We start from the raw sequence: 24,364 nt of genomic DNA on the forward strand, positions 1-24,364 counted from the left end.
ATGGTACTTCATATAGGTGGGCTGATAGAATCTGTTGGTCAGACTGGTGTCAATCCCGACATAATATATGGATCGGAGAAAGCGTTAGATTTTATTAATGGAAACAATGCCCTTCTGTCTGAATACGAACTGGTTATGCTTCAAAATTATACCACGTATTCTGCGGTGAGTATTGAGAATAGTCTTTTTATCATCCTGCTATTTAGATATTGAGTTACTTTTACAAACTTCCAGTGGCGTTTCTTCCTCAAGTTTGATGTAGTTATTACATTACGTGCAAAACCATCAAAGTACTTTCATCCCATCATGACTTTCAGTTTATTGCCGCCAAGGCATGTTATTCTCATGCTGTAGTGTAATTGGATATTGTCCAATAATATTCAAAATCGGTACAAGGATATTCCAAACGTAATCAAAATTGCTTTCCTCTATATAGACTGTCTACTACTACTGAGTAGATTTATTTGATATATTTTTTGGAATCATATGTTTACCTCTCATGGTTTGCTACGAAGTATATGAATTCACACCCCAGTTCACATTTGTATAAACGTGTTTAATATAGTTACAATAATTCTGATCAAATTCTGATCATCTGTAGATGACACGATTAAAGGCAAGGTATGTTGTCCAATTTGTTGTTCAAGACTTGCTTTCATAAAGCTCTGTTGGGTAACCGTTCATTTAACCCGGCCTTTCAAATTTAGTATAATGGAAACTTAACGTTGAGACGTTGTCTTCGTTCTTCAACCAAACAAACTTAATGCTAAGATGGTAAACCGTTACACACTGTATTTTTTCTTACAACTGATAAGTATCTATATCATTCATTCTCGTTATCCTCGATGTTCCACATTACTGTAGCTCCCTTGCTGCATATATGCATGTGTGTATTGCATGTCCCACGTATACGCTGGGTAGAAAGCACACGATTACCTTGTCTTTTACTCTTGACAATGACATTTATACGAAACGTAATTGGTTGTAAGAACGGAGATGTAGTGACTTCAACAGTCCATAGAGATTTGACTACATTGCTATATACATATCTGTGGGTACACTAGTGATATAATCCATTGAACGTCCATAGGCGCGTAACAAAATCTGATTTTCTACATGTGGCAGTACATGTGTTGTACTTGTGACTACTGTATATGTTGATGGTTTCACAGATGTGTCATAGTTCTGAAGTACACCAAGAAATAATACACCTGTATATATAATCGTACCAACAGATCTGTTACATACAGTATTGAAATCTTAGCCCAATACAGATCATTTAACTGTTGACACAGCTCAAATTACACATATTTGTATGCATCAGTATTTTAGTTATATGATCAGAACAATGTGTACAGTACGAAAGTGCACACCAGGTCCTGTATTGATCCCAGTATAAAAATGTTACATTTATGTCGATGCAGGTCTGACATCATATCGAAATTTACATACAATATAGCAGAAGTTGTTAAGAGTTTGGTTAGGCGATGATTACGCAGTGTAGGTAATATTGAAATTAGATCACATGGCTGACCTTTGGATGAAAAAAGAGTATATTTATGAAATTGTCTACTGTTAGTTATGTTATGTTAAGTTTAGTTTTTTATAAGTGAATGAGCCTACAGTTGCAGCTGCTACTTCTACCTCAACACTGTGCAAACATCCAAACAGGATAATCAGGCTTCAGGGGAGTTAACTACCATGAAATAGAGATTGGGATTGGGTGACTTTGTATTATGGATTTAACCTCTGTTAGTAATTCTTTGATTAATGTCCCAAGAGCCAAAAAGGTTGGATAGTGAAATGTTCATTGTGGTAATTTGATGAGTTTTTATATTTATGAACTTAACCGGTTACAGGTGTCCATTTTTGTTTTCAAAAGCACAACAGCATATAGTTCATCAGGATTTTAAATACTAATATAGAGTGTGTTGAAACGTTTTAATAACTTAAAGGGTTAGTGTCAAATGGGCATAACTACAAAAATGCGATTTCGAGAAGAGGATCAAAACATTATTTTCAGCACTAGGTCTTCATTGACCCTGCGTCAAATTTAAATCACGTTTCCCGCATAATTTGTCTTAATCCAGAACATTGTTTGGTGACATCGGATAAGAAGCAGCAAACTCGGAGAATGTCACCAGGGCTTTTGAAAAATAAGGCCCTCTGATTGTGAGCCAATTCATTCACGCTTTTACCCAGTTATCTTTAAGAATAAAGGTTGTCCTTTTTCTGAGATCAATACTCACACATGGATAGAAATGAAACTGTTGGAAGTGAAAATTCACGAGAAAATTATTTAGGCTTATTCCCTTATGGAACTAACCCCTTCAACTTAAGTTACAATCTCTTCTACAAGTGAAGTCTGATAACTTTGATATATTGGTTATCGTAATTTCATTTTCAGCATCGCATCAGCTTTATGAATTTGCAATTACTATTGTCGTTTGAGCCCCTATGGACAAGTATTTCTACATCACATTATGTTGGTTTTTTTGGTTAAAGGGTTCGATGTATTCCAAAGACTGCTTGTAGAAAAATGTTAGATTAAGCCCTGAATTGTTCGTAACATATGGAATTTCAGAGTTAATATAACTGACGGATAATTAAAAGCAGGTATTTTGGTTGATCAATCGACGATATGGGTATACATGTTAAATATGGTCTTTACAAAGAAATCATTTAGCAAAGAAGACACCCTTGCAGTGACAGATTCTGTATAGCTGCCGGTGTATATGTAAGCTAGTATTTCTTACAACCTGGGAGATTAGTTTTCCGTATAAATGGAAATCATTAGAATCATGATATAGCCATAATCCACGAAGCCCTTTAGATAAAGTAAAGGTTATTAGATTTTCTGTATTTATGATGCTAGGTTTGCCATTATGTTCAAACCCCAATTTCGGCGCAAGTGAGACTTCATTGTGTTAGGTTTGAACTACATGTTTTACAGCCGTGGAATTTCGTTAAAGGTGGTATGCCAACACGAATGACAAAAACGCAATTTAAGATTGAAAGTACCATGGCAAAACAGTTGAGCATATAAGCCATCAAACATGCATACGAAACAGTTGAATAATGATTTCCCATTTCATCCAATATCGCACGTAGTATGAAATAATGATAACAGTTGAATTACCGAGAAAATAATCAGACTTTGGCATTGTTGGTCATGAATGCAGACAAGGAGAGAAAACATTAATTTCAGACAACATCCTTAAATGCATTCATCACGTCGGCAAAACATATTAATCTTGTATCGCGACCAAGGATTCTAATTACTTACGAGTAATGTTTCGACTGTTCAAGTCGACAGGCTTGTGGAACTGGCCTTTTGTTGGCTTTACCGTAGACCTGAGTAAGCGAAACATTACTCCCTATTTTGACCCTTGATCGTGATGCAAGAATTTCTCACAAGGCTATTAATCCTACTAAAACTATCTGTAGGGATAAACCTTTTGGAATGGAAAGTTATCACTTTCAGTTTGTTCAGAAAGCACCTCAAGTACAATTGATAAGTAAATTGAAACCTTTCTTTAAGGCACCATGATACAACGATATTGAATCATTTTACTTCTGCTAATGCAAGTCTGTCCTTGATTACAAATAACATCTGCATTCAATATACTGCAGATATCATCGGATTAACGACATATCAAGTTGCCTGAATGGACAAATTGATGATAATCTGTTTTCCTCTTACGAACGTTCAGTTCAAACTAATTATAAAATTAAATGAATATATATATATATATATATATATATATATATATATATATATATATATATATATATATATATATATATATATATATATATATATATATATATATATATATATTCATAGAACCTCCCTGACAAGGCTCTTGATAGTATATTTCACTTAAGTTCATTTTATTGATAGAACAAGTAACTTGTTTCGTTTTTCTTCACTGAACAACATCATTTTATTGAAGCACTTTAATTAAAAACTTCGTTTATGGCACACGTGAATGTGAGAGGTTTTTGTCATATTATAATTTGTTTACGAATAACACGTTTGTAATTGTGTCAGTTCGATACCTAGGATCCACTGAATTTTTGTGGACTACACAATTTGATGCTTTTCACTATAATAAGTGTATAAAACATTTCAACTTTACTGTTGTCCAATGTGTTAACTAAAATTTTGGATAAAATACCAGTGACATTGGAAATTCTAAACTGTATGCTGTATTGTAATTTAACGTAATGTAATGCCGTGTTATGTTATGTTATGTTACGTTACGTTACGTTATGTTATGTTATGTTATGTTATGTTATGTTATGTTATGTCATGTCATGCTATGCTATGTTATGTTATGCTATGCTATACTAAGCTATGTCATGTTATGTCATGTCATGTCATATTTTCTCATATTAGCCCGTGGCCTAAAAACGACAATTAACCTCATTAATATCACATATATTCGTGGGAAAACACTTAATGTGTTAGGGACGATTGTACAATGTCGCACAAACCCAATAAACGGACCTTGTCCGTTTAGGGCAAGCCCCCCTCCCCTGAACGAACGTTCACAAGTGTGACATCCACATGTTTATATATGACGTAAACAAGGATGACATTGTAGCAGTCACACCACTACGATCGATACAATATAAACACATGATGGTAACCACATTAAAATATTACCAGAAACCCAGCACTGTATAATTATTACATTGCGATAACTTTGAATCAAAATTATGAACACCTCAATAGTAATTACAGAACCTGTTATCATTGAAGGCGTGAACATTTTCGAAATTGGTTAGGAGTGCGAAAATGAAGTACATCAATCGCAATGACGCCATACCCCCACCACCCCAACGAACGAACGAACGAAGAGCGTTTGAAGTTGAGCTTGTGTGACATTGTGCGATCGTCCCTTATCACACATTATTTTCTATACTAAATATGAAACCTGTTTTGATTTTAGACAGAAGAAGGCGAAGCAATACAAATATTGTATGACTTTATCTACAACAAACCACAGCTCTTGATTCTATTCACTGGAACCAATTCAATGATATCACAACCAGTTTGTGAAGTTGCATCTTTCTATAATCTGGTTCAGGTAAGATATAGCCTAGATAACCTACTAGAGCGTTTTCGTAAAACCTTTCAGGTTGATTATACAAGTACTTTCATTTGATATGCCTGCAACCAAACGTTACTTTTTTAAAAGAAATAGATATTACAAAGTATATGTTTTCAATATCAGAAGAAACGCTATTTCAATCCTCTTCCTCTTGAGATAACGCTGGTCAACAGTCGCGCGACATAAAGATTTCAAAGATTAGACAACTTTCATTTGTACTGCAGTTCCAAGAATTGCAGTCTGTGCGTCTTTTGTAGTAGTCACCAGAACACAATATTTTACCAAAGTTTTGCATCTGTATAAACACAACAAAATCGAGACTCGTGTTTTTTTTCTTAATCATCATGTATGGATTTAAACTAGAAATGTGAGCGAACAAAAATCTAAGTGTGTCTCTATATGTTGTGTTATTTTCCTTTGGAAGGGAATGACAGAGAATTGCACTTCACTATTTATTGTATACTAGTCTAATGGACATCAGCCAACGTCACAATCCCTTTTCACCGTTGCTCATGCGCCATATGGTTAAACGACTTGCATTTAAGTTGCCATATGGATGACAAGTGAATATTTATTATGGCTTTCTAATTTTTTTAAGATAACGCTACTATGTTTTTCTACTTGAAAAAATAATCTGAAACAATGGAATCCGTGTTTGTAACTCAATAAATTACAAAAAATTAAAAAGTGTGTAAAAGTTCGTTATTATACCTACAATACAGAATATTTTAAACATTTATTTAATGTTTTTTACTTTTATTGAGTTACAGACAATGATTTATTATATATTGTTTCAAATTGCCTTTTAAGTATAACAAACACAGTAAAGTTATTTTATGAAATACTCGCTTGTCAGCCATATGACCACTAAATATAAAAATAAACACTATTAAAATAACCCCATTTCAAATACTCCATGGAGTCTGTCTTCGTGTTTCACTATGATTTGAGAGTAAGGCGAGGTATTTCTACACTGATGATAATTATTGTTTGTAGGTGTCGCCAGTTGCATCTGCCATTGGGTATTCCGATAAAGGAAGATACCCACTTTTCCTCCGGACATATCCTTCTGACGCCATATTAGTGCCAACATGGGAAGCCATTCTACGCAATTTCAAGTGGAAAAGAGTTGCCATTATATTTGAAAACGTGGAGATATTTACCCTGGTGAGAAGTATATTAAGCTTTGCCTAGGTTTTACCATGACAAACAAATTCGCCCCACAGCAAAAGTAAAGCTACATTTTCGAATCTACTTTTTGCTTAAATTGTAATTGTAAAAAGAGAATTAATCATACCGAACATTCTAATTTAGCAATTCTTTTTTCCCAAAACTATGGCAATAGGTACATGTACAGAGAACAAATTCTGGTGTAGTTTAATGTCCTTTGCAAGCTTCGAATGTCATGGTGGTATGAATAGGTATTTCTTCCCATTTTTAATAATGTGTTTCACCCACCTGGCATTTCTTCAGCTGATGATGGAATTGTTGGAAGTATTAGAATCACGTGGTGGCTATGATATTCTGACTGTAGAACACGTTGAAAGTGGAGAGGAACCCGATGTTCAGTTGGAAAGCTTAAAGGTTGGTGTTAGTGCACCAACTGCACAAAGTCTGTCTGTCTGTCTGTCTGTCTGTCTGTCTGTCTGTCGCATTACCGCATTACCATTACTAATCAACAAAGATCAGTAAATGACACTTAGTCAAATAATTGTAATTAACGTGATTGCATTTTGCGAAAATTGAACGGGTTGTAACAATCTTGAAATGGTATTTTTTTACAGAACCATAATGCTCGAATTATCATTTCACTGGCGTACGAAGAAACGACAAGACAAATAGTCTGTGAGGTAAAAACAATAAGCATAGTTAGGCCTAACCAAAAAATGTTTGGTTCCGATTACGCTCATTTTAGAATAGGTAGATTTTTAAAAATATATTTTTTTTCATGTCTAGTTTAGGTAGTTATGTTTTCCGCTGTTTTTCATATGGTCTCTGTGTTATTGGTTTGTCATCAGTTGTACAGCCATTACAGATTGGAAGAATAGTTTTGCATTGTCTTTTTAAGTTGATGCCAGTTTTCGCATCCACTATTTCTTGCGAGACTTAACGATTTTCGCGATTTTTATTTTTTTTCTCGAATGCGTAAAACAAAGCTTCTGGTAGGCGTGAACATCTAGGTGGGGTCGGGTAACCGGAACCAAGCAATTATTTAGGCCTTATCTAATAAATTTTACTAATTTAGATATTCATATGCTATTTAAATAATGCATGTTACTTCTATTTTGAGATCCAAGTTGTCAGATAGCATTTATAGGGACATGAGCTAACTTCAGACATGTGTATCCCAAATATGAAATACTGATATAAAACTCATATACACGTTGCCATGTGTCTTCGAACAAGAGAATAAAATATACATATAGCATTGACAGGTTTATGCAATGTGTATTTTTCAGGGGTCATCAGTGACACTTTTGGGTGTACCCAAACAATATGTCATGGAATCATTCACTTGTTTGCCTAACTTCTTTTGCCACTTATCTCATGGTTACTGGACATGATCAAACATGCTTTGATAAGTACAAAAAACATGTGTAATTCAAATGAACAAACGTGTCACAGAAAAAAGTTCATATCTGACGAATGTCTGTTTAACCTTCAAGGTAGTTCCATTGAAGGAAATAGTCAGTACTTTAAGTGTTACAGAATACACATTATAACTTTGATTTATATGGCAAGTTAATCTTGACGTTGGCAATAATTAGATTAATTACATCACTTGGATGGATTTCAGCAAGTCTTTCATCATCGTTGTGTACTTTACTAAAGGCTTACAAGGCCAAACTATATGGTAGGAAATATGTATGGTTATTACTTGGTTGGCTAACAAAGGGTTGGTACATCGATCGTCGAACAGAAAATGCAGTTACGTGTAATGTTGAAGAAATGGAGACTGCTTTACATGGATATATTGGAATAAAAGTAGCATCGTATGCAGAGGACTTTAGTGAAGTTGAGTTTAATGGTATGGTAAGTATCCCTTTTAACTCGAGTATGCATGACATATTTTTTGTAATAAGATACTCAGATGCATTTGAAAGACTGAACATTATTATTTTCACTAACCTTTATCTTTTAATTTGTACTTAAATACTTGAGAGTTATCTCATAGACATAGAAAACAAATTCTTTAGCTAATACTGTATCAAACCACTCAATTCTAGTCCATGTACATGAAATGGAGTAACCATATTCTAAGTATTGTTTCTGTTAATTTTCATATTGTGTAGAAGCCAAGTATTGAAGACATCGAGTTTTACAACTACATGAAATCTAATTTCTACTCCGCTGGATTTGCATATGATACCATCATCGCCATAGGCATGGCTTTAAATAACTCTATTCAGATTTTATCTGAATCGGGACCCCCTTCACATCTGTTTGATCACAGTTACAACAACGAAGCCATAGCAACCGTTCTAAAAGACACAGTGCGAGGTTCAAAGTTCTTTGGCGTTACTGTGAGTAGACTACCAACCTTTCATCTATATTTCAAACTATCAAGATTATGTGTCTCGTAAGTGTTGTGACCTAGGAAATACAAGTCATGCATGTTTTGGGAACTTTAGTATTATGCTAGAGTTTGAATAATGTATTACATCTTTTCGCATCCATTTTAATTATTCATGTTACCAGGGGAAAATAGGTTTTAATGATTATAATGGTAATGAATGTCTTATAAGGTACATGGAAACCCCATTACCGCTTTGAAACCACGTCGAATCGATTCTTAAGACTCGAGTTTAATTTCTTGAATCCAGGAAACAATACGTGTTGCCTATATAGGTGTAGACTTGAGATGTTTATGTATTGCTAATACCTGTATTTATTCTCTATATTAATATAGGTAGATTTCGTAAGCGCAATGGCTTGCTTAGAGTGTTTAAATATTTATTGTGCGCCACCATGAACATATTTTATATTAGTGTGTAGCATCTAACCATCTCTTGATACAACTTATACAAACTGACATGCTTAATATATCCTGTTTTAATAGGGATTGGTGCAGTTTACGGAAGAGGGTGACAGAATCTCGAATGTTGTTATTGAACAAATGAAAGGTACACTATACATACGTATATTATACATGATGAAAAGGTTGAACTTCTTAATTCACACAGTTTGAGATTAGAGATTAACTGTGGCAAGGCTTTGATGTTAGCTCACATTTCAGTTGACTAGATTTCAGGAATACCTACTCATACTAATACGTATATATTAATAAACCTATAGGAACATATTTCGAGTATTAACCTATTAAAACTATTAACACACTATTACATTATCAAAATACTCAAAACATACATAATTAATATAGATTATCAGTAACAATCCTGGAAGGAGAAATGTGAAGTGTTCACGGTTGCCAGGAGAGATGCAATTGAGCCCAATAACACTAAATTAATTGGAAATATAAGCATAACCGATCAATCGTGAGTTTACCATCACTGCATTATATATATATATATATATATATATATATATATATATATATATATATATATATATATATATATATATATATATATATATATATATATATATATATATATATAATAGTTTCACATATGTATATATTGGCATCTTAAAAAAATAACACTTCTCTAAAGCAAAATGTCACATGTATATTTTGTCAGGCACTGACATTTTAGAAGTCGGTCTCTATGACTATGCAAATGACGTCATCATATGGGACGAGGAAAACGAACTACATTGGGAAGGTAAGTGACTCTTGAAGTACAATAAAGTTTGAATATTTGTCGTTTTCTCTTCCACCAATCTAAATATATTTGTTGTTGTTATTCTATTGTGTATATTTAATAACTCATTCAGTGTGACAGAATTAAACATTTTTTAACCGTTAGGCAACGTTCCTCCCACCGATGGAATCCAAGAAATACATCTACTTGCATTACCATCATCAACATTGAGAATTACAATGTTTACTATTGCTGGGGCTGGCATAGTATTTGCTGTTGTTTGTTTTGTCATGAACGTCGCTTACCGTCACAAAAAGTAAGTAACATATATTGTCTACAAGAATAGTAGAATCGATACAGTCATCGGTATTGTTATAATGTGTTTAAGTATGATTTCAAAAGTAAGAATTTTGAAGTTAGAAGAAAATCACTTACAATTAACATTTGCTGACTTTGATATGCAAACATGAAGGGTTGAATGAGACATTGTATTATGCATTATTTTCCCAGTATATATATATGTTTGCGAAGGAGGGTCGAATATGGGCTTTGATAAGATTCGCTAAGGCTTGCATTTGTGCCGTTACATATATACCGGAATATGAAATTTGCATATGTGTCGCTAAAATAATGCCCGAGAGTGAGCGTAATCAGTAAAGTGAGCTTTTAAATGATACAAAATGTGTTTTGATTTTAAAATATCGTTTCCATTCAGCAAATATCTGACGTGGTACTACCTTTTGTGTTTACAAAAGCCCTTGGGCAGTATAAATTTCATATACTGACAAGTGTCCACAGTTATGGAATGAGGCATGTGCTAAATTTAAAGGTATATCAATATAATTGGCCCATTCGGATTGTTTACAGGGTCATTAAGATATCCAGTCCTTTCTTGAACAACTTCATCATCCTCGGATGCCTTCAGTTGTATGTTTTGGTTATTCTTTACGGATTAGATACTACTGGCATGTCGAGCTTACAGTTTTCAGTTTACTGCCACGTAAGTTGCCTTAATTTTAAATAACATGTTCTCATGTTTGGTGTACATAATTTTCTTTGTGTCGTATTGTCAGATTTTGATATCTAAATTACATGCAGAATTATTGCCAATCACAACTAAGTAGGGCTTAAAGAACTAAAGGATGTAAAAAAAGTATATAAAAACTAGTGGCAATTTTAGATGTATCAATATACCTTTGCCATTATAGATAACTGTACTTGTCTGAACATCATGTGTAACGAGATTGCATTTTTGACATTCCACAAATGTACCTAACTTTAATATATTTCAGTTTGGTATGGGATAAGAGTACTAACATATTGATTTGTGAAATAAGGTTTGAACACGTCCATTGAAATGCAGTTTAGTTGACTAGCAGAGCAAGTAAGAGACGCAGTTCCTCCCCTGACTTAAAAAGTCATAATCGTACCTAAAAATGACAATATAGCCCCGTCTACACGACACTAAAACTCCTACCTGAGGTAGGATTCAGGATAGTTTGAAGCCCGTGTAGACGCAAAAGCGTCCTGAACCTGTCCTGAACCTGTCCTGAAACCGTCCTGACTTAGGACACCTTTGAGAGGTTTCCTGAAACCCTCCTGACTTCGTCCTATAGTACTGTCAGGACGGAACGCGCGACATCTACTCTGTAACCTTCCTACGTGTAGACACAAATCTATCCTACCTCAGGTAGGACTTGGGACTGCCTCAGGTAGGACGACCTACGTGTAGATGGGGCTAATGTTTCGAAAGACAGTAAAACAACACTAATTCTATATTCTAATTTTTATCAATGGAACCCTTGATTTATAGGCCGAGCCTTTAATGTTATCAATTGGTCTATCACTAGCATTTGGTGCACTTCTTATGAAAACGTACAGAGTCTACGCCATCTTTCGTATTGCAATGGAGAAGTTTCAACAAATCGTAAGTCAGCTGGATAATAATAAGACTCCATTAGCTTTTGTAATCACACAGTTTGTTTCATGTGCTACTTTCAAAGTTATTGCAATGCGTATGTCATTATCCGTGTATTGACATTGACACACACACACACCATATCAGAGTGATTCTGAATAAAAATTTTATAAGTGTGTACTGTTTAACTGCAATTGCTTTAATAAACATCTTTAAAAGAGAAACACAATGCAATGCAATGCACAAAGAACGGAGCTTCATTGACATATTTTGATTGTCTTTCACTTCAGCGCGTTGGAGATTTGAGATTGGTGTGTGGAGTGATTACCATGGTGGGATTAGACATCGCCATTACGGTATGCTGGATTGTTATTGACCCAATGGCTAGCAATATTGGTGTTTTGCGAACAGAGGTAACCATAGATTTTAGTTAATTTGGTTGATATGTTTCCTATTAAGGTTACTGTGGTATTATGGGGTTGACAAATTTCTGTCTGCTAATTAAAAATAACCAAATAATATGTCTGAGTTGTATTTCAATCAGCCAAGGCTTGTATTCACTTTACAATGACAAAAATATATCTGCTTTGCTTCAGAGTTTCACTGACACCAACGGACATGACTTCCTGTATATCTATGAAACGCGGTATTGTTTTTCAAAGTATGCAGTTTTCTGGATGATTGGCATGTATGCATACAAAGCCACTCTATTATTGCTTGGAGTATTCTTGGCATGGGAAATACGCTCTGTTCAGATTCAAGCTCTAAACGAAAGTAAGTTAAGCTTCATTATATATCGCTGAGGGTGTGCACGACAAATGCTGTACAGTTAGTTACTACCTCATTATTCAAACAAACAACTGGTTGTTGTTTTCTTATTTTATAATTACCTATAAACGGTAATCTAAAGATCAAAACTAATAGAAACAAAATAACAGACTCGACATTTCGTAATTGACTTTGCCTAGGTGATGGATTGATAGGACAAATTATGTTTCGATTTTAGGTCGTCAGATAGCACTTTCCGTGTATGTGGTTGCCTTGGTATCCTTCATATCTGTACCTGTCGAGTACTTCATGGACGATGACGTCACCTTTGTTTATGCTTTTATCGGGGGTTCTGTTTGCCTTGCAAATACAGTAGTTCTCGGCCTGGCATTTGTACCAAAGGTTCGTCATATTTTGTGCTCTTGTCTTTCTACAATAAAGTTTAAAAACTTTATTTTTATAAACCCAGCCGTCCACACCAACTCATTTTTCCCAAAACTTTTATTAATGTTATATGATTGGTAAAAGTCTTCGTATAGTTCCATCTTTGTTATTTTATCAAAACAGTGACGTAATATTCGATAAAACAACAACAACAACAACAACAACAACAACAACAACAACAACAACATATAGATATAGTAAGTTAAAATGCCATGATGTATATTACAAACAGACAATGGAATGTTTCAATGTAAAATGTATGTATGTGGTACTTTTAAATGTCTGCTAAATTTATTGTTCATTTGTTAGTCATTCTTTATTAATTTAAGTAAAAGAAAGGAATATAAATTAGACATGCAACATCTGTGTTTACATTTGACGTAACCCATTTCCGCCTTTCATTCAACGAATTATCTGATCACAGCCTTTCAAAGACATAATCATACCCCTCTTTATGGAGGCATGCTTTCTCTATAAACATTTGACTCATGTCATGCTGGAGGATTTAAGGTTTTTGACTTACGTTACTTAATTGTTTCTTAACTATAGATGGTATCATTGACAAAAGACCCAGATACTGTGAAGACGAGTACTCTACAGAGTAACCCCGTATCTACTCAGAAAGCATCAGTTGAAGAGTTAGAAGGGGTCTTGAAAAAGGTTGTGATAGTTTTCTTTAAATTCAAACAAGAACGTTTGCATGTGCTCAATGTCTACCTTAAGAGGCGATGTATTATAACGTGTACAAATATAACGTATTATAACATATGTTTCATACAACCTTGTGATTGGCGTAGATCGTGTGATGTTACGGAGTAGTGACCCTTAGAGATCTCAATTTGCATGCAACAGCCACCATACATTGCTTATTTCCCTAGGGCACTATCATTGCAGCACGGGAGCCCAGAGATTTGCTGTTGGGCACTAGTAGACGTGATACCACCTATAGCGTCATACTGTTTAATATGTAGCAAGTGCTTACTGAGATTGAAAGCCGAGGAAAATCATTGTTACATAAGTCTTCAGGGTAATAGACATCTGCAAGTGTCCTCATATTCAGGCGATTATTGTTAAATATTGTCACAAATATTCAATTTCCGTTATCTTTTGCGTCTTTGTATTGCAGAGAATTGAGATATTGACTACTTTGAAGAAATTGTACAAAGCTACCTTAGCTCGTGAGAATCACAGCGTGAATGACGTTATTGAACAGGAGAAGCTGTGGAAGACGGTTGGTTGAAAACACGAAACTTCGACAGTCGTGATGTTGATAGCTTTGAATAAAGAATGTATAATTAAACGATCTTGCGTCAGAAAAAGGACGTATGTAGAAAGTATTTCATTGTACTCTTTTCAATTTACAACGAAGTCATCACAAAACGAAACGACAAACTTATTGAAGTAGTTTATCACGTTTAGTCACAAAGAATTTAACTATTCACTTTTATTCACTTACTGTATCTCATTCCAGTCTCAAACCTTACACAGCATTAACAGTTTTTCAAAATTATGTATCATCGAAGTAGTCCAAAATTTAAGTTAGAAAAGTAACGCGTTCGCAATATTCATTGATTTATATACAATTACAAGACTTGCATTGTTTGTTATGCGATGTTTGATGAAAACAATCACCCACTGTATATTGTATTAACTGTTATAATTTCTTTGAATTGTTACTTTATGATATACTTTTAAGAGAGAACTTGTAGAAGATTTGCAACAATGACATATTAGCGCTGATTCGCTGACATGGTTGCTATAGACAAAAACGAAAATTATCCACCGCTTACAAATTTACCGTTTTTACACATTATACAATGTCTTCGATGATATATATATATATATATATATATATATATATATATATATATATATATATATATATATATATATATATATCAAATCGTCATTATTTCATAACATAACATATGAGAAAGTTCAACTTGTCACTTGTACATAAAATTCTCTGAAGATAATTTGAACACTTTACGTAATGTAACCTCCTATATTTAGCAATGGCAGATGACAACATTCGTGATAGCTGTCTTTCTGAGAGACAACAAATAAAAGAAACCCTGAGGTTTATCTATTTTTGTCCAGGTCAATATTCAAAATGGAGAAACTATTTATATACATATTCAAAACTGTCACACAACAATTTTCAAATTATGGTTTAGTGTAATAAAAATTCAAGAATGATTATCCTAATATTTGAAGTGAAATTCCACATGAAGTATAAAAATTACAATTTAATCATTGACAATTTCATATGTTGCTATGTTGGCTGAATATGCTTCTATAAGCATCATCTTGACAGAGTGACGTTGAACTACGATGAGAGCCAGAGATATATCAAATTCCCAATCACACATGTTAAATACTGTTTCATCGATCCCTCGGAATCGAATTAATTGTAAATGTAAATCGGATGGTAAATTTTGACCACCCTATCCCATCCCAGTGGTCTCTTTGAATAGAATGATGAAGTAGTTTGCTCACGAATTTATAACGGATCGTGTGTTAATTGATTGATTCAGAACAACATTGACAAATATGAATATTAAGCAAATTTAATTTGTATATTTAGATATGTGTATATTTTGTCAGAACATTCTAATTGTTTGAGGGACTTGCAAATAAATCTCATATTATTTCAACAAACGTGTTTTGTTGCTTGTATTTTGTGATCATTGTAATTCATTTGAAACAAATCTCGCAAACAGCAGAATCCCTAAAGTGAAAAAGAAGTCACCTTGAACGAAATATTCGCACATCATATATGAACACATACATGTACGATTGCCACAAAGAGTGTTTCTCATGTTTTTTCCTGCTAAACATTTCTAACACGCCTTTTCTACCTTGTGTATACAGCTAGCCTGTCTCTAATTAAATACCATTGCTAAAGAAAAATGTAATTCGATACTTGGTAGATAGGAAATATCTTTCATTAAGAAGGGGCGGGTTGGCTTACATTAATACTGAGGTTCGCTTAACATTTTTACGTACACAGTCTTGGAGAGGTCAATGGTTTGAATTATGTGAACTTCTAATCATGACACACTGTCTCCATTAACAGTCATGCTATCGTAATCTCCAACTATGTAAATTATGCATAAACATTGAAATATGTACATGTCAATTGCAATTCAAAGAAGTTCTGAACAATGTCACTAGGATGTTGCCATATCAACATGTGGTAACAGAACTGATAATAATTTGCTTCTCTCTGGTCATATGATATCAGGCCTATGCCTTTTTTTGATATAGTAGTAAAATGTCTATTGGTATAGGGAAACGTTAACTTCGAAATATTGATCTAAATATGAGAGTTTACATAGCATCTAGGTGTAAAAATATATTTGATTACATGATTTGCTTCATCTGAAGTTACATTTTTAAATATGCATAGCTTTTCCTGGTAGCACATAGTTTGTTCTAAGAAAAAGTAGACGTTTTCATGTTACACACAGGTGTAAATACATTTTAGTCTAGAACGTGTTACAGTGTCAAGTTTTGGATTCTCTGGGGTCGACTGGAAATACTTCATTTTAAACAACAGAGACTTCATATAGTTCATTTTCAAGCTAATAGTGTATATGTTTATCGCCATGTGCGTCTGGGCAGACAAATCCCCTTGTACATAGGTGGCCATAGACTGTCGACAGTAATTCGCGCCTTTTTTCCCCTACGTTTTATCTAAACTTAAGTCGTTGCGGCGCTCCGATCCGGCGCAATACTACTATAATCGCATACTGATATCGAGAGCCGAAGGCCCGAGCAGTCTAAGGTGGCCATGGGGACAGCAGAGTCAGGAGGGGTAAGAATCGAAGAGGCATTAGACTTCATGCATTGACATCCTAATGGATTCTGGACTGAAGAATTTTACAAAGTACAGATTGGCGAGTAGCAGTTCAAGCAGCAAAAACACATTCGATAGGAAGGTAAAATCTATGTTCGGGATTTTGGGTATGGTTACAGAACTGACTGTATGAAGTACATTTTTGTATTTACCAATACAAACATATCCTTAGCAAATTTGCTCTGCATAACCCTACAGATAATAGACTGAGAAAATTGAGCTTTAAAGAAGATATCAGATGACCAGTACACCTTGGACAACGTTAATGTTGTTTTCGAGATACTCATGTTTTTCTAATGTAACCAGATGAACGCATCACTCTAAGACTCTGTACATTGACCATCATATAAACGCATGTGATGTAATACAACCCAATCCTTCTGCCTTCGTAAACTTCCGAATCTACAGTTAGCCAGTGTATTATATGTAACATTTTATGAAATACGTTTCATCTTTATTTCAGGTGTTTACCTTTACAGGTTCTGTTTCCTCATAACCATTGAAAAATGTAAACTATTTAAATGTTGAGACAACACGAGATATATAAAGTCTAAATGTCGCAGCACTGACATATTTATGAATTGCAGAAGTTATAAAGCACATTCAAGTAGTTCAGCTTGAGCTTCAATTTCGGTAGAAATTGCCCCGGTTTCTGTTGATCTTGGAATGGTTGTACACTCTGATGTTGATAGCCTCCTCCCCAATCTTTCTAGGAAGTATTGCTATCTTGTTTGTTCAATTATAAATTTTTTTATAAATAAGTAGAACATTTTCTTTAAAAATAAATAAGGCAGGTCTTCATGATAAATACAGAAACCTGTATTATGATTATTAGGAAGATTGGAAGTAGAACTAACAGAATAAGTACGTTCGCATGTTTCATATCTTTAATATAAATTCAGACCCGTTTCCTTTATGTTACCATTGAACGACAGATGTTACCCATGGATATATTAAAGCTTGTGTACACCAAGTATATGATCACACATATATGCCACACTGTAATAGTTTTATCCACATTTCTCTTTGATGTGCTTGGGTGTTCCTCATTTATAACTTCCGAGATAAGCAATATTCCTTAACATTTGAGGAATAAAAATTAAAAATTGAAGAATATGTACTAAAGGTGCGATTATGAATCAAACATAAAGTTTTAAAATTTTGATTACAAATGTACCAATCAATTTAAATGAAAAACGTGCTTTGAATAAAATACTTCTCAACATCACGTAATCACCATCTTGGATAGACAGTCTATAACGAGATTTCAACATCTCTACAACTGTTGTTATAGATATTCAAAGAAATCAATATATTTGGTGAAGTCATAACATTTCCTTGCAAATATTCTGCAGTCCTTTAAAGAAATTCTGTTGAAACATTTACAAGATTTATATATCCTTCTACAGAAATAATGAACATTTGAGCTGATGGAAATAGGTTTCCAGAAAATCATGAGTGACAAAATTGGAAAATGAAAAGAAATGTTTTCACAAAAAACCCCCGCAGACTTGAGAGCTTTGTCTGAATTGAAGAAGATTATGTATGCATGAGAGTACAAATCAGAGAGAGTTTTGGGTAAAATATTGTACATTTGTTCATTCACAACCATTATCGATATCGTGTTACCGACAATAGAATAGAATAGAATAGAAGTACAAGCTGGATTTACATCATGTCTATTAATTTTGTATTCATTAATTTCGCTCACAACATCAATCTTACATTAAATTGAAAGTTTGAAAGGACGGATGCCCGAAAATGTTCATTAGCTTGATAGATCAAATGACTTACACAAGTTATAACACACAAGCGGTTCCAACTATCTGTCATTCTGATGAGAATCGTCGACCAAGCCTGATCATCAAGCTCAATATTAAAAACAAACTCTGAACTGCTTGTGCGTTATAACATGTGGAAGTCGTCATATGTCTGCCGCTTAAATATCATTCAGTACAGAAACGCTTCTTATGCATATAGATTATATAACCCTTGTCAATTAAGATTAACATATTTGTTTGAAAAAACAAGTTCAATGTGACAGAGTTAAATAAGTATAGTTTGTCCAGAATTATGTAAATGATCAAATAAACCTGTGTAGCTCCAATGATAACATTGTAGTAATACAAGAACCTGGGATTGAATCCCTTGCCTTTTAAGACCGAAATTTCACGGAGCATGCAATGTATATATCCAGAAATTCAACCTTAAATTGTGAAGTATAACATATACGTTGAAAAAATCATACGCTGAATCAGAATAAGGATTACGTATTGCGTTTCACTTCCAATGTATATCAACGCTGTTCACTGTTCACAACATAACCTTAACATTTCACCTTTCAGTAATGCTTACCAGATGGAAATAACATATTAAAGAATGGTGTTTGTGATGACGATGGTGATGCTACTGCTGAGAACGATGAGGAACGCCGGCGATGATGATGAAGATGATGATGATGATGATGATGACGACGACGATGGTGATGATGATGCTGGTGGTGATGCTGATGGTATTGGGGGGGGGGAGGGGGATGGGTGAGGGAAGGAGGGCAACGACAACGGTGAAGACGATGGTTTTGAGGGATGGTGGTTTTCTAATGACTTGTCCTTCAATTTAAAGATGAATTTGTAAAATTCAACATGAGGAAAAAATGATTTCGTACATGCTAATGATCAATACACTTTGGAAATAATTAGTGACAGGATACGGTACGAAATTGTTAAACTACCCTGTCGAAATCAACACTGCTTAACAACATCATCGACATAGCGCACTGATTACTTATTAGGGAGGCCCGCGACTGGTTTGCAAAACAGGACAAAATTCTATTTTTGCCTTTACAAAATGAAAAAGATTGAAAAGTTAATTATATTGTCTCTGTATTATTACAATCGCTAAACTACAGCTAAATAGCTGCAAAACTTCAGAGCTCTCGAACACTAGAAGTATATTAAAAACTGGGTTGCAAAAATCTAAAACAGCGCGGAACAACAAGACAAGTTAGCTACATTAGCATCAAATAGATATTTAAACAATGCCTCACTTGGAAGATAATTGTCTTGTGAAGAATTTATGAGAAAAAATTACCGCAAAAATGGTCTGAAAATAGAAGTTATGATTACAAAAATGTGAATTTCATTAACTACATTGAAAATAACCTTACGGCACTTTTACTATTAAGACATCATGCATTAGACCTCGCAATATTTCGATGTTGATAATTGTGGTTGGTAGGCAAGTCAACACATTTTTGACAAATAGTGTTATCGTGCTCATAAATCTTCATGAATACTTAGATATTTAAATAATAATGCAATGTGTTATCAGTTTAGCTTGTTTTGTGTAGAGAGAAACTCACTGTCGGACTGGTAGATGAGAATCTCGTTAATATTTATTAACATTTATAGTGTAGAGTAGTATAAGACTCCTTTTTGGGTGATATGCATATCTGTCAATACGGTATGTGGGAATACATTATTAAAAACGGCTACGTTATTCTTATCAGTTATAAATGTAACGTTATTATTATTTATGGTATCTTGGATTGATCGATGGGATTATGTAATGTCTGACGATGCTATTTATACTAGGCGGTAAACTGCGGTATCATCTATCTGTGTGACATAGAGATATATGAGAATTAGAATGGATTCGTATCAAACCTTGAAGTTGGTTATTTATATTAGTTAGTTATGTGATTTAGTTATCTAAATGATAAGAGTATAAAAATGAAGTATTTCTTTGAGTTGTCAATGTGATAAGGAGATATGTCTGTAGATGCCTAAACGTAATGCCTACTAATGGTATGATTTTAAATCTGGGTGAAGTGTTGCATGAAGTTATCAAAAACTTTGTGAAGTTTGTGAAGATTCTTATACAATAAAGTGTATTGGAAACAACTGGGCGACTTCTTTACTACACAATACATGACACCACACCTGACTAAATCTTGCATATCACTTATGTTCCCAATTTTTGTCCCAACATATTGTAGCACTGAGAAAATGAAGAAAGTGTGACAACAAGTACCATGAAACTAGATACCATGGCCAATAAACAATGTTCTGTTCTCCCCTTGAATGAGGAATTGGATATGGCATTGAAGACATTTTCAGCAAAAACAAATAAACCTTAACACATGTTATAAAGCACAAACAGTTCAAAGTTTTATCTGATCCTATTTTGTCTTATTCGATTGTCCTCATCAGAATTAAAAATTCCAATATTACAACCGACTACTAACCAGTCTAAATCATTTGTTTGTTCAACTAAGCATAAATAGTTTGAATTGTATTTAATATTTTGAAGCATGACATATTTTGTAATGATAATTTCAGGTTATATCAAGGGAAGTCACTGTCTGATTCCCTTCCCTCTTTAAATCATTCGTGTATTTTCAAATTGGCAAATACTATATAATTACAAATAGTGTTAGGGTACAGTAGTTTCTGGTGCATAAATTGTTGTTGATAGCATGAAGAATCATACAACATGTAACGTTAATACATCTTAATGACAAAAAGAAACATAAAACATGTAATTTAGATTAGATGTTTGATTAAAATACTTTAATAACCAAAACGACTATAGGGTCGAGCAGGACTGTGCCTTTGTCTTTGTTGCTACAACATCAAAACGATTATTAAGCCAAATTTGCACACAGATATAGAACGAAACAGTACGGTATATACAATCATGTTAAAATTCACTAAACATAAACAAGTTTTGTAAAGATCCAAAATTTTAAAATACTTGGGTACAGTTCTGTTGGATAAAAAACTATTCTTAAAATGTTATTCTTGATCTGAATGATCTAAAACGTTTCCCCGAAGGAAGCAATAGCTGTACACGCTGTAATAAACTACCTTTTCCCCTTTCATTTATTTATTTATTTATTTATTTATTTATTTATTTATTTATTTATTTATTCATTCGTTTATTTATTTATTTTTGACCGCATACTCAAATAAAGATATATTGGATGTTGTGTAAGGAGGTAGGTTGGTGTCGACTTCATATAATCACCGTCTTTCGAAGTGTTTGCCATAATGATCGAATGGTTACAGTGATTGGTGTGGTATCTATAGGTTTCAGCCACCATAAGGACAATATTATTCTCAGCTGTGATTATTACCTAACTATACACAGATCTGAAATAAATACTACCTATTCCTAATTGTAATAAAAATTGAGGGTTGTTATGGTGATGCGAAAAAAAAGAATTGGAATATGAAAACTAATTAACAAAGACTTATATTTAGAAGGCCGTCATCCCCCCCCCCCCTTTAGCTGAACATATAACTTCAATGGGGATGGATCGGGAGCTGCAGCTCGATGAATATATGTGATTGTTGGTGTTTTTTTCAGACTAATTAATGTACATCATATGGGTTAATAAATATCAGGTTGTCACTTGTTTCGTAACACGTTGAGAAGGGTTTGTTCGCTTAAATGTAATGATCAGGGTTCCACCCTGAGTGAGGCTTAGTCTGTGAAACTTCTATTTTGATCAAAATGCATTTTCGGTGTAAAATTTCAATTTTATCTTTTCTTAATTTGGTGAATATATCAAGTAGTTCGCGCGCTTTCCTTCATTCTAAAATACCTTTCTCTGCTTCTGTCCTACACAAGATATAAAATTGTATTTGGAGTCAGGAATCCTATCTCTTTGACACATCTACTCTCCATGCTAATGTAGTCACAGGGATCAGGAGGAATAAAAAACTTTTTCATGATTTTCAGGATTTCTAATATTATGTTCCTATGTGTCTCTATATTTCAAATAATGTTTTTTAATATTACCATCATAGCTATCGCTATTTGCCAAATTACCACATCAACCTAACCAGTTTAAACATCTGCCGATCGGACAAATGGTAATAGACGAATTAAATAGACGAATTTGACCGTTAACACATCGGTAGATGTTTACACTGATTGTGGGCATAACTTTAATGATGATGGCAATAGCTTGTGAGTTTGTTCTAGGATTATCTGCGCGCTAATTAATGCAAAGTTGATAAACTCTGATAGGACAGTGATAACGGTAGAAAATAAAAAACGACACCATTAAGAAACGATACTTATAAGATATGATATTAGAAATCAGAAAAAAATCATGTTGAATATAGTGTAGTGAACGTGTATTGATCATTTATTGATGGAAACTGAAGAAAGGAGGGTACTAGATAAATAATGATACTGGACTCTTATCAGTCCCTAGGCACTCTAAAGTATGAGTCATTACATTAGGCGTTTCTACCAACTACAAACTTTCGTTCAGTGATTAAAGTCATTACATTATTCATAAAACTTCTATTCCTACTGCATTTTTAACATTTCAATCAAGGATTAATGGTCAGAATTATTATATAAATACAGTTTGTGAACACGTCGTGCAGTGGGTCTATCTACAGCAGCATCAGTGCTTCATAGAGATTTCCAAGTACTTCGGAACCTACCACTTAATCTATACTAGTCTACCTAAGATAACTCTAACATCATAATTTACGCACAGGAAAGAGAAGTGTGTACACACTAAATTTGTATCAACAATATATAACCTACTGGGTTTTCTACTTTAAATGTCTGCAGCGGTAATTCGTCAGGTAAGTTAAAGTCAAATATATGAGACGTTCAATGAATGATGTACTTAGTATGTTCAGACTTCTTTATTTATAAACTTGAACAAAATCGACATTTACAATTTGTGTATTGAGAAAACCTAAATAACATTATCATAGACATACATCTATACGATTTTAATTAAAGTACTGGTTGATAAATGGAATAATTTAGAACGTATGAGTTTCAAGAAGCGTCATCACTATAGGCATACTATTACTGGCTGTTTCACAGTTAATTCTTCACTTATGTCGCGTTAGGGAACACAACTAGTGCCATGCTTATCAAATATGAAAAGATTATATGCATATATTAATATTTATATATTTTTGTTTTTGACACAACTTGTTACGGACACTACATGTTACGGATACTACAAATCATCGCATCTTATCAGAGTCTAGGGAACACATACTAGATTACATTTTCTAGTAGGTGTAGGCACCTAAAATTTCACTTTCTTAAGTTCTCTACCAAAGTGACTTTTAATACTATACTATAGTTGCCATAGTAGTGATATTGCACCATCATTTACAGACACTGACATTTAAGTATTTTCGCCTACACTTTTTCAGCCTCAAAACTTGTTTTACAACTTACTGTATATAATCATCATTATAATAAACGTTACCCGTAATTCCTTCCCAAATTTTATTTGATACAATAACATCTTACGGCAGCAAACACAAAACTAATAACGACAGCCCTACCAATGGTAACCTCGAGCTCTGATCATAGTAAAGAAATAACACATGCGTATATCCCTTTAGGTGTTAATTATAGAAGTGGACACATAAAAGCGTTCTGTGCACATTATGGAGCTATATATTGTTGCAAAAAATGGTTGAATCTAGATTATTAA

General features: G+C 33.8%; 1 protein-coding gene across 1 annotated transcript in view; it reads left to right on the forward strand.

The window, feature by feature from the left end:
* Positions 1-24,364, forward strand: part of LOC144434115 (gamma-aminobutyric acid type B receptor subunit 1-like) — a 45,008-nt gene continuing 20,644 nt past the window's right edge. Inside the window, exons 1-18 of the mRNA XM_078122570.1 lie at positions 1-165; positions 437-439; positions 4,959-5,096; positions 6,117-6,287; positions 6,594-6,704; positions 6,905-6,970; positions 7,953-8,153; positions 8,414-8,644; positions 9,181-9,259; positions 9,836-9,904; positions 10,049-10,199; positions 10,751-10,883; positions 11,697-11,810; positions 12,092-12,214; positions 12,398-12,575; positions 12,808-12,971; positions 13,563-13,673; positions 14,140-14,244. Coding sequence (XP_077978696.1) covers positions 1-165; positions 437-439; positions 4,959-5,096; positions 6,117-6,287; positions 6,594-6,704; positions 6,905-6,970; positions 7,953-8,153; positions 8,414-8,644; positions 9,181-9,259; positions 9,836-9,904; positions 10,049-10,199; positions 10,751-10,883; positions 11,697-11,810; positions 12,092-12,214; positions 12,398-12,575; positions 12,808-12,971; positions 13,563-13,673; positions 14,140-14,244 — 2,313 coding nt within the window. The remainder of the gene's footprint in view (positions 166-436; positions 440-4,958; positions 5,097-6,116; positions 6,288-6,593; positions 6,705-6,904; positions 6,971-7,952; positions 8,154-8,413; positions 8,645-9,180; positions 9,260-9,835; positions 9,905-10,048; positions 10,200-10,750; positions 10,884-11,696; positions 11,811-12,091; positions 12,215-12,397; positions 12,576-12,807; positions 12,972-13,562; positions 13,674-14,139; positions 14,245-24,364) is intronic.

The sequence above is a fragment of the Glandiceps talaboti genome, chromosome 4 (genome assembly GCF_964340395.1).
Source record: "Glandiceps talaboti chromosome 4, keGlaTala1.1, whole genome shotgun sequence".
Lineage (NCBI taxonomy): Eukaryota > Metazoa > Hemichordata > Enteropneusta > Spengelidae > Glandiceps > Glandiceps talaboti.